The sequence below is a fragment of the Nerophis ophidion genome, linkage group LG06 (assembly GCF_033978795.1).
Source record: "Nerophis ophidion isolate RoL-2023_Sa linkage group LG06, RoL_Noph_v1.0, whole genome shotgun sequence".
NCBI classification, from domain to species: Eukaryota; Metazoa; Chordata; class Actinopteri; order Syngnathiformes; family Syngnathidae; genus Nerophis; species Nerophis ophidion.
In genome coordinates, this window is record NC_084616.1 from 12,110,781 (window position 1) to 12,123,280 (window position 12,500).

A 12,500-nucleotide genomic window follows, 5' to 3' on the forward strand; every position below is an offset into this window, starting at 1 on the left:
GAAAAAAAGAGATAAAGAAGTAAAATACAGCACTATGTCATCAGTATCTGATTCATTAAATTGTTTAACAGTGCAAAATATTGCTCATTCGTAGTGGACTTTCTTGAACTATTTGGAAAAAAATGATATAAAGAAAACAAAAAAATTGTTGAAAAATAAACAAGTGATTCAATTATAAATAAAGATTTCTACACATAGAAGTAATCATCAACTTAAAAGTGCCCTCTTTGGGGATTGTAATAGAGATCCATCAACTTCATTCTAAACCAGGAGTGTCAAACTCAAATACAGAGTGCGCCAAAATTTTAAACGGAACAAATGAACATTTTAATAGGGACCCAAACAAGTTTTGCATTAAATATTGAACAAGCAAGGCTTATATAACTTTATTGACATGCAAAATCCAGTTTCTAATGATAATAATAATAATAATAATAATAATTGAAAAAATATCAATGGCATATCAAATAAAATTTAAATAAAAATGTCATGCCTTTTTTTCTATTCGCAATCTTGTGAGGTAAATATTAAAAAAATTTCCACAGGCTAATAATAAATATGAAAATAAAATAAAAATAGTGAATGAACCAAACATTCAAGCCTTGAAGAAGCAAGAGAAAATGCATGAATAAAACGTTACTTATTGGTCAGTTTGCTGGAGGTTTCCCGGAAGACTTAGTGCTGCAAGGGGTTCAGGGTATTTGGTCTGTTGTGTTACGGTGCGGATGTTCACCCGAAATGTGTTTGTCATTCTCGTTTGGTGTGGGTTCACAGTGTGGCGCATATTTGTAACAGTCCTAAAGTTGTTTACACGGCCACGCTCAGTGTGACCTGTATGGCTGTTGACCATGCGTGTGTGTGTGTGTGTGTGTGTGTGTGTGTGTGTGTGTGTGTGTGTGTGTAAAAGCCACAAATATTATGTGACAGGCTGTTATTATGGAGGAAAAGCGGACGTGACGACAGGTTGTAGAGAACGCTAAAGGCAGTGCCTTAAATGCACGCCCCCAATATAGTTGTCCAGGTGGAAATCAGTAGAAATTCGGTAGAATGGTTGCCCCGGGAAATTTTCGGGAGGGGCACTGAACTTCGGGAGTCTACCGGGAAAATTAGGAGGGTTGGCAAGTATGAGTATTAGCGGTGAATGTGGTGTTACACCGGGGGGCCAGCTCTAATGCTAAATTGATATTGCCTCAAGGGCCAGATTTGGCCCGTGGGCCAAATCCAGAGTTTGACACCCATGTTCTAAACATTTCTTTACAAAAAAAGACATCTTTGACGTCAATATTTATGGAACATGTCCACAAAAAACCTAGCTGTCAACACTGAATATCGCATCGTTGCATTTCTTCTCACTAGCGGTGTAACGGTACACAAACATTTCGGTTCGGTACGTACCTTGGTTTAGAGGTCACGGTTCGGTTCATTTTCGGTACAGTAAGAAAGCAACAAAATATAAATTTTTTGGTTATTTATTTACCAAATTTGTAACCAATGGCTTTATCCTTTTAACATTGGGAACACTCAAATAATTCTTCCCACGTTAATCCACATTAAACTGCCTCAAGTTGTGGCTTTGATTAAATCAAATGACAAAACCTTTCTTCTACATATAAAAAGTTTAACATTAAACAGTTTCCATTGAAACTGTTTAATGTCAACTCATCATGCTTAATTTATTACAGCATTTGGGAAGCATGTAGTTGACTTTTATTATGTAAATGTTGTATTTTTATCAACATGTGATAGCAGGGACCCTGCTATTCAAAACTAGGCTGCTACATTATTAATGGTTCATGTAACTATAGCTGACAAATAGTACAATTGCAATAGGAGAGACTATTCATCCCTAAACACAATGGAGTTCAATGAAATAACGGACAGACAGGGCTTTGCTGCCCCTAATACACACGCACGCACACACGCACACACACGCACGGCAAAATGAGCTAACGTTACGCTAAAAGCTAATTAGCCTTCATCTCAAGCCTATACTGTGAGCGAGCTGAGCTGCAGTTTAAGTTTCTAGAAGGTCAACGGGCTCATAGTGATGTTTGTAATAGTTGTGACTGAAAAGTGTTCAGTATAATTTGGGTAGAGTCCACTCCTCCCCTGCTAGACGAATATCTGCTCGAGTGCTCGACGCTAAAGCATTGACTACATTGTTCTGAAGTCTGAATACGCACTGCTGATTGGCTGTTACATCGCTCTGAATACGCACTGCTGATTGGCTTTGTATGTAACCAATCAGATGGTTGTGTGGGCGGGACAATGAGGCAGAGGCAGAAAGCAGAGCAGCTTGTGAAGACTTCTGCTTCCTAACTTGTTCGATAAGCCCGCGTGCCGAACCGAAACTCGATACAAATACACGTACCGTTACACCCCTACTTTTCACAGTTTATGAACTTACATTCATATTTTGTTGAAGTATTATTCAATAAATATATTTATAAAGGATTTTTGAATTGTTGCTATTTCTAGAATATTTAAAAAAAAATCTCACGTACCCCTTGGCATACCTTCAAGTACCCCCAGGAATACGCGTACCCCCATTTGAGAACCACTGCTTTAGACTGATATTGTACATGTCGGCGAACGCCTCCCTAGGGAGGTGTTTAGGGTACGTCTGAGCGGTAGGAGGCCACGGGGAAGACCCAGGACACGTTGGGAAGACTATGTCTACTGGCTGGCCTGGGAACGCCTCGGGATACCCCGGGAGGAGCTGGACGAAGTGGCTGGGGAGAGGAAAGTCTGGGCTTCCCTGCTTAATAATAATAATGGATTAGGTTTTTATCGCGATTTTCTATTGTAAGATACTCAAAGCGCTCACAGAGAAGTGAGAACCCATCATTCATTCACACCAAGGTGGTGGTAAGCTACATCTGTAGCCACAGCTGCCCTGGGGTAGACTGACCACCACCAATCATTCTTTCATCATTCATTCACCAGTGTGAGCGGCACCGGGGGCAAAGGATGAAGTGCCCTGCCCAAGGACACAACGGCAGCGATTTGGATGTCAATAGGTGGGAAGCGAACCTGCAACCCTCAGGTTTCTGGCACGGCCGCTCTACCCACTACCATGCCGCCCCTGCTTAGGCTGCTGCCCCCGCAACCCGACCTCAGATAAGCGGAAGAAGATGGATGGATGGATGGAATTATTTTACCGCAGCTCTGTCAACGCCAGCAGCACTCATGCAGCCCGATACCGGCGTGACACTACCGCCAACCAAAGGAGCGACTCTTTAGACTGATATTGTACATATCCGAATTCTTTTACCTTTATCCATCCATCCATTTTCTACCGCTTGTCCCTTTTTGGGGTGGCGGGGAGTGCTGGAGCCTATCACAGCTACATTTGGGCGGAAGGCGGGTACACCCTGGACAAGTTGCCACCTCAACACAGGCCCAACGCAGATAGACAACATTCACACCATTTAATAAACCACAATTCCCCAATGCTGATAGCACTCATGCGCCACCATGCTTGACTATAGCAGTGTTAATTTTGACAGCAAAATTTGATTTAGTTTTAGTCATAGTCTTTTGACTAAAACATAATTTAGTTTTAGTCATAATTTAGTTATTTAAATTGTTTTAGTTTTAGTTGACGAAATATCATAAGATTGTAGTTGACGAAAACTACAGTAGATTTAGTCGACTAAAGGGTAATATGTAAACTTTCCCTTCAATTTCTGAAAGTCAAAACAAAACAGCGGAAAAATCCTCGATACAAGTCGTATTTTGATGAAAATCATGTCTCAAATTTAGTATTTCACGAGTAAAACGTGTAATAAACAGGATAGCGTCGAGTGAGTTGTGGAAAATGCTTCCCTGTGTGTGGATTTCGGGGTGATTGGACTGTAAATGTCGCTTCAAGTTTGTTGTGTTTTTCCCCGTAATCCTCGCGCTGCATTTCTTACACTGCATCTTGTTAACTTTGACGTCAAATATCAAATTTCCCCATATGTCCTCTCTCCTCTTCCTCCCCGGCGTTTACGTAACTTCCTTACCACGTCGCTCTGATTGGTTCTCTTCCCAACGAAATGAGTTCCGATTGGATCTCGTCTCTGGCAGACATTTTCGTCTCGTTTTTATTCGTTGACGAATATGTCAATACACCTCGTCATCGTCTTAGTCCACGTAAATTATTTTTTATTTAGTTATTGTCTCGTTTTAGTCACAAAAAAAAGGTTGTTGACGATAACTATGACGAAAATTTTTCGTCAGCAAAATTAACGCTGGACTATAGACAGGACAATTATCTTTCTACTCACTTCTGTTGTCAGATATTTACACCAATCTTTGTGTGTCGACCTATTTTCAGTGGATACTACGTCTACACTGCTGTACACTGACTACTTTAAAAGGACAGGACAGGCCAAAAAGTTTGGACACACCTTCTCATTCAATAACTTTTCTTTACTTTCATGACTTTTTACATTGTAGATCATGGGTGTCAAATTCTGGCCCGCCGTGTAATTTAATTTGGCCCTTGAGGCAATATCAATTTAGCATTAGAGCTGGCCCCCCGGTGTTATACAGCATTGGTGCCGCTGTAACACCGCATTCACCGCTAATACTCATACTTGCCAACCCTCCTAATTTTCCCGGTAGACTCCCGAAGTTCACTGACCCTCCCGAAAATCTCCCGGGGCAACCATTCTCCCAAATTTCTACTGATTTCCACCTGGACAACTATATTGGGGGCGTGCATTTAAGGCACTGCCTTTAGCGTTCTCTACAACCTGTCGTCACGTCCGCTTTTCCTCCATACTAACAGCGTGTCACATAATATTTGTGGCTTTTACACACACACACACACACACACACACGTGAATGCACAGCATACTTGGTCAACAGCCATACAGGTCACACTGAGGGTGGCCGTATAAACGACTTTAGCACTGTTACAAATATGCGCCACACTGTGAACCCACGCCAAACAAGAATGACAAACACATTTCGGGTGAACATCCGCACCGTAACAGAACAAATACCCAGAACCCCTTGCAGCACTAACTCTTCAGGGAAACTTCCAGCAAACTGACCAATAATTAATGTTTTATTCATGCATCTTCTATGGCTTGAATGTTTGGTTCATTCATTATTGTTTTTTTATTTTCAAATGTATTATTAGCCTGTGGAAAAAATGTGATATTTACCTCAGAAGATTGCAAATAGAAAAAAAGGCATACAATTTTAATTTAAATTTTATTTGATATGCCATTGATATTTTTTTAATTATTATTACTCGAAACTGGATTTTGCATGTCAGTAAAGTTATATAAGCCTTGCTTGTTCAATATTTAATGCAAAACTTGTTTGGGTCCCTATTAAAAGGTTCATTTGTTCAACCTTGGCCCGCGGCTTTGTTCCGTTTAAAATTTTGGCCCACTCTGTATTTGAGTTTGACACCCCTGTTGTAGATTGTCACTGAAGGCATCAAAACTATGAATGAACACGTGTAGTTATGTACTTACCACAACACAAGTCTTCAAAATAGCCACGCTTTGCTTTGATTACTTTTTTTGCACACTCTTGGCATTCTCTCCATGAGCTTCAAAAAGGTACCTGAAATGGTTTTCACCTCACAGGTGTGCTTGAAGCTCGTGGAGAGAATGCCAAGAGTGTGCAAAGCGGTAATCAGGGCAAAGGGTGGCCATTTTAAAGAAACTAGAATATAAATATGCTTTCAGTTATTTCACCTTTTTTGTGTTCATTCATAGTCGTGATGCCTTTTGTGACAATCCACAATGTAAGTAGTCATGAAAATAATTAAAACACATTGAATGACTGACTGTCTATGTCAGGGGTCACCAACCTTTTTGAAACCAAGAGGTACTTCTTGGGTACTGATTAATGCGAAGGGCTACACACTTAAATTGCCAGAAATAGCCAATTTTCTCAATTTACCTTTAATAAACAAATCTATATATATATATATATATATATATAAAAAATGTGTATTTCCGTCATGTCATGTCATTCCGTCATACATTTTTTTTCCTTTAACGGAAGGTTTTTTGTAGAGAAGAAATGATGAAAAAAATACTTAATTGATTTTTTTTAAAAGACAAGAAAACACGAAAAAAAAGAAAATTTTATTTTGAAACATAGTTTATCTTCAATTTCCACTCTAATATTCAAAATTCAACCGAAAAAAATTAAGAGAAAAACTAGCTAATTCGAATCTTTTGGAAAAAATTTTAAAAAGAATTTATGGAACATTATTAGTCATTTTTCCTGATTAAGAAAACACGGAAAAAAAAGAAAATATTATTCTGAAACATAGTTTATCTTCAATTTCGACTCTAATATTCAAAATTTAACTGAAAAAAAATTAAGAGAAAAACTAGCTAATTTGGCTCTTTTTGAAAAAAATTTTAAAAGAATTTATGGAACATCATTAGTCATTTTTCCTGATTAAGAAAACACGAAAAAAAAGAAAATTTTATTTTGAAACATAGTTTATCTTCAATTTCGACTCTAATATTCAAAATTCAACTGAAAAAAATTAAGAGAAAAACTAGCTAATTCGAATCTTTTGGAAAAAAATTTAAAAAGAATTTATGGAACATCATTAGTCATTTTTCCTGATTAAGAAAACACGAAAAAAAAGAAAATTTTATTTTGAAACATAGTTTATCTTCAATTTCGACTCTAATATTCAAAATTCAACTGAAAAAAATTAAGAGAAAAATTAGCTAATTAGAATCTTTTTGAAAAAATTCCCCAAAAAATTTATGGAACATCATTAGTCATTTTTCCTGATTAACAAAACACGAAAAAAAATGTTTTTTATTTTGAAACATAGTTTATCTTCAATTTCGACTCTAATATTGAAAATTCAACCGAAAAAAATTAAGAGAAAAACTAGCTAATTGGAATCTTTTTGAAAAAATTAAAAAAAAAATGTATGGAACATCATTAATCATTTTTCCTGATTAAGAAAACACAAAAAAAATAGAACATTTTATTTTGAAACATAGTTTATCTTCAATTTCGACTCTAATATTCAAAATTTAACCGAAAAAAATTAAGAGAAAAACTAGCTAATTCGAATCTTTTTGAAACATTTTTAAAAAGAATTTATGGAACATCATTAGTCATTTTTCCTGATTAAGATTAATTTTAGAATTTCGATGAGATGTTTTAAATAGGTTAAAATCCAATCTGCACTTTGTTAGAACATATAACAAATTGGACCAAGCTATAGCTCTAACAAAGACAAATCATTATTTATTCTAGATTTTCCAGAACAAAAATTTTAAAAGAAATTCAAAAGACTTTGAAATAAGATTTAAATTTGACTTTACAGAATTTCTAGATTTGCCAGAATAATTTTCAAAAATATTCTTCGTCGAAAAAACAGAAGCTAAAATAAAGAATTAAATTAAAATGTATTTATTATTCTTTACAATAAAAAAACAATAATAATTACTTGAACATTGATTTAAATTGTCAGGAAAGAAGAGGAAGGAATTTAAAAGGTAAAAAGGTATATGTGTTTAAAAATTCTAAAATAATTTTTAAGGTTGTATTTTTTCTCTAAAATTGTCTTTCTGAAAGTTATAAGAAGCAAAGTAAAAAAATAAATGAATTCACTTAAACAAGTGAAGACCAAGTCTTTAAAATATTTTCTTGGATTTTCAAATTCTATTTGATTTTTGTCTCTCTTAGAATGAAAAATGTCGAGCAAAGCGAGACCAGCTTGCTAGTAAATAAATAAAATTTAAAAAATAGAGGCAGCTCACTGGTAAGTGCTGCTATTTGAGCTGTTTTTAGAACAGGCAAGTGGGCGACTCATCTGGTCCTTACGGGCGACCTTGTGCCCGGGTACCGCATTGGTGACCCCTGGTCTATGTGTTGGCCCTGTGATGAGGTGGCGACTTGTCCATGGTGTACACCGCCTTCCGCCTGATTTTAGCTGAGATAGGCTCCAGTGCCCCCCGCGACCCAAAAGGAATAAGCGGTAGAAAATGGATGGATGGAAGAATTAGAAGTAGGCGTGTCCAAACTTTTGGCCTGTACTGTGTATCTAAGCCAGGGGTAGGGAACCTATGGCTCTAGAGCCAGATGTGGCTCTTTTGATGACTACATCTGGCTCTCAGATAAATCTTAGCTGACATTGCTTAACACGATAAGTAATGAATAATTCCGCTGGTAATCACAGTGCTTTGTGGACTTGGAGAAGGCATTCGACCGTGTCCCTCGGGAAGTCCTGTGGGGAGTGCTCAGAGAGTATGGGGTATCGGACTGTCTTATTGTGGCGGTCCGCTCCCTGTATGATCAGTGCCAGAGCTTGGTCCGCATACACATTTCCAGTGTGGGTTGGACTCCGCCAAGGCTGTCCTTTGTCACCGATTCTGTTCATAACTTTTATGGACAGAATTTCTAGGCACAGTCAAGGCGTTGAGGGATTCCGGTTTGGTAACCGCAGGATTAGGTCTCTGCTTTTTGCAGATGATGTGGTCCTGATGGCTTCATCTGACCGGGATCTTCAGCTCTCGCTGGATCGGTTCGCAGCCGAGTGTGAAGCGACCGGAATGAGAATCAGCACCTCCAAGTCCGAGTCCATAGTTCTCGCCCGGAAAAGGGTGGAATGCCATCTCCGGGTTGGGGAGGAGACCCTGCCCCAAGTGGAGGAGTTCAAATACCTAGGAGTCTTGTTCACGAGTGAGGGAAGAGTGGATCGTGAGATCGACAGGCGGACCGGTGCGGCGTCTTCAGTAATGCGGACGTTGTACCGATCCGTTGTGGTGAAGAAGGAGCTGAGCCGGAAGGCAAAGCTCTCAATTTACCGGTCGATCTAAGTTCCCATCCTCACCTATGGTCATGAGCTTTGGGTCATGACCGAAAGGATAAGATCACGGGTACAAGCGGCCGAAATGAGTTTCCTCCGCCGGGTGGCGGGGCTCTCCCTTAGAGATAGGGTGAGAAGCTCTGCCATCCGGGAGGAGCTCAACGTAAATCCGCTGCTCCTCCACATGGAGAGGAGCCAGATGAGGTGGTTCGGGCATCTGGTCAGGATGCCACCCGAACGCCTCCCTAGGGAGGTGTTTAGGGCACGTCCAACCGGTAGGAGGCCACGGGGAAGACCCAGGACACGTTGGGAAGACTATGTCTCCCGGCTGGCCTGGGAACGCCTCGGGAAGAGCTAGACGAAGTGGCTGGGGAGAGGGAAGTCTGGGTTTCCCTGCTTAGGCTGTTGCCCCCGCGACCCGACCTCGGATAAGCGGAAGATGATGGATGGATGGATGGATGGATGGATCACAGTGTCAAAAATAACGTTCAAAATTTAAAACATTCTCATGCATCTTCATCCATCCATCCGGTTTCTACCGCACCTGTTCAAGAAGTCGCATTAATGGTAAAACGTGTTTATTTATTGTTGGTTAGCCTCAGAATAACAATGTTATTGAAAACAATAAGAGACTTATTATACTCTAAAAATGTTGGTCTTTCTTAAAAATGCACGCATATAGTTGTATTCAGTGTTAAGAAAAAAAAAAATTATATGGCTCTCACGGAAATACTTTTAAAAATATTTGGCTTGTATGGCTCTCTCAGCCAAAGACGTTCCCGACCCCTGATCTAAGCTGTTTTCTTGGAGCAGGGATCGGGAACCTTTTTGGCTGAGAGAGCCAAATATTTCAAAATGTATTTTCGTGAGAGCCGTATCATATTTTTTTACACTGAATACAACTAAATGTGTGCATTTTTAAGTAAGACCAACATTTTTAGAGTATAATAAGTCTGTTATTCTTTTTAATAACATTGTTATTCTGAAGCTAATCAATAATAAATCAAATGTCATGTCTGTTGATCATGTTTTTGTTTGGCCATGTGCTGTTTGTCTTTTGGACTCTTTAAGTTCCTCTTTTTTTCCACTCCCTTGTCTGGTTTCCTTGGTTACTCATTTTGTCCACCTGTCTCTGGTGGACAAAATGCCCGCTCACCTGCTTCCTGAGCACTAATCAGAGGCAGTATTTAAGCTTGTCTTTGCCAGTCAGTTGCCCTGGCGTCAATGTGATCTTTTATTGCTCTGTGCTGACTTGTTTCATGCCTTGCCATAGTAGTTTCCTGCTTCATGCCATGCCAAGTAAGTTATGTTCATAGACTGTTTATGCGTTAGCTTTCTTCCTTAGCCCAAGTTATGCCTCCGCTGTGAGCGATTTTTGTTTGTATCTTTTTTTAGTTTAAATTAAGTCATGTTTTTACCTAAATGCCATGTCCCGAGTAGTCCGTCTGCCTTCCTGGGAGAACGACCCCGCAGCAAGCTGCGACCCCCCCCATCATGACATAAAATACTTCTTACCATTAATGCGACTTCTTGAACAGGTGCGGTAGGAAACGGATGGATGGATTTAAATGCATGAGAATGTTTTTATATTTTGAACGTTATTTTTAGCACTGTGAATTATTCATAATTATCGTGTTAAGCAATGTCAGCTAAGATTTATCTGAGAGCCAGATGCAGTCATCAAAAGAGCCACATCTGGCTCTAGAGCCATAGGTTCCCTACCCCTGTGCATAAGTGCTTCCACTCCAGTCCTGTAGGTGGTGCTACTGTGCAATATTTTTTTTTAAATGGCGTATTTTTAAGAAAAAAATGTTTTGTTTTGACTAACCTGCACTTAAGTGTTCGGCCACAACCGCCTCCTCGGCGCCGTCCACCATGCCGTCCTCCACCTTGGACAGAGTCCCCTCCGTGGACGAATTGGGGCTGTCACCCCCGGCCTCCCTCTTGTGCACTCTGGAGTGCAGCACCAGCTGGTGGTAGGTCTTGAAGGTCCGCCGGCATTCCTCGCAAGTGGTGGGCCTCTCCGTGTCTTTCCGCTTCTGCATCAAGGACCTCCGCTGCAGCAGCCGCGGGCCCGGGCTTCCCGTGGCGGCGTGATGCTGAGACCTGAGCTCCCGGCCGGGAACCTCCCTGGCGGCTTTGTCCCCCTGGGCGTCGGGCCAGGCGGCGTTGGTCTGCTCCTTGTCCGAGCCGCAGTCCTCGTAGTCCGTGCTGGCCTCCTGGCTCAGGTCTTTGGTGGTGACGGGGCCGACCGCCACCTTGCCCTTCGTGGCCAGCTGCCAGGCCTGGAAGGTGTTGTAGGGGTCCAGCTGCGGGATCCACTTGGACGTTCTTTCGGCTTCTCGCAAAGACTCTCCTGGGGGACACGGCTTGAGATTAAGACCCTGAAGAAATCTGTGTTGGCTGACAAATCCCGTAGCTCCGCCTCCCGACTCTTCGTCTTTGTCCGTCTCCGACTCCCGATTGTGGATTTTACTATGTCCTACCAGGCTGTCGTGGTCCGGGAAGAAAAAACCACACACCATGCACATTTTGTAGGCGGTGACCACGGGCTCCGACACGGCCTCTTGGACCACGTCGTTGACCGTGACGGGGCTCTCCTGATCCTGCAGGGCCTTGCCCTTGGCTCCGGTCTTCCCGTGCATCTTCATGTGGTTCTTGAGGAACCAGGGCTCCCGGAAGCGCCGGCCGCACACGTTGCAGCAGTACGTGAAGTAGTCCTTGTGCTTCCTCAGGTGGTTCTCCAGCTCGCCGGCGTCCTGCCACACCTGGCCGCACACCACGCAGCTGTGCACCTCCTTCTTCTCCGGCGCCGAGTTGCCCGGCTTGGCCCGCGCCCTCTGGCCCGGGATCCTGAATTCCGCTTCGATCCGGAGCACGGCCGGCTCGGAGAAGGTGGTGGGATGCTGCGTCAGCACGTGGGGACCCACCTCGTCCTGGTGGGTGAAAGTCTGGTCGCAGAACATACAAGACGGCGGCTCGTGGGCCTTGGCGAGGTAGTTGGCGTGCGGCGTCATGCTGGAGCCCGGCCCCGGGACGTTGGCGCTGTTGCTGGTCCAACTGTCTTGGACCGGTCCGTCCGGACTCTCCAAAAGCGGCAGCGGGGAGTGAGTGGGCATGCTTGGACGGTCGTGACGATGAGTTGGAACACAAGACCGTCTCAGGAGCCTTTTCTTGTGGTCTGAAGCGACACAAAATGTTTCTTACAAAAAGAATCCAATGTAGTGAAACAGGAAATGAAGCTTTTTAGCAACACAACTGATTTCCTTTAAGATGACACTGCTTTCGTAATACCACAGTCAAAGATCCTCTAAGTCAGGGGCGCTCACACTTTTTCTGCAGGCGAGCTACTTTTCAATTGACCAAGTCGAGGAGATCTACCTCATTCCTATTTATAATTTATATTTATTTATTTATGAAAGAGACATTTTTGTTAACAAGTTAATGGTGTTTAATGATAATACAAGCATGTTTAACACACATAGATTCCTTTCTTTCATGAAGACAAGAATATAAGTTAGTGTATTTGATTCTGACTTGCATTGATTGGAATCAGACAGTGGTGCTGATAACGTCCGCATTTTCAAATGGAGGAAAAAAAAAAGTCCTCCTTTCTGTCCAATACCACATGAAAGTGGTTGGATTTGGCATCTCATTTGTCCAACTTGCATCCTCGTTTTTAAACACTTTGTTATGAGAG

General features: G+C 41.5%; 1 protein-coding gene across 2 annotated transcripts in view; it reads right to left on the minus strand.

The window, feature by feature from the left end:
• The window catches only part of znf217 (zinc finger protein 217), a 29,221-nt gene that overhangs the window by 10,519 nt on the left and 6,202 nt on the right, over positions 1–12,500 (minus strand). For both annotated transcript variants that reach the window (XM_061902660.1, XM_061902659.1), the window contains exon 2: positions 10,629–11,981. In XM_061902660.1, coding sequence (XP_061758644.1) covers positions 10,629–11,919 — 1,291 coding nt within the window. In that variant the 5' untranslated portion in view covers positions 11,920–11,981. The remainder of the gene's footprint in view (positions 1–10,628; positions 11,982–12,500) is intronic.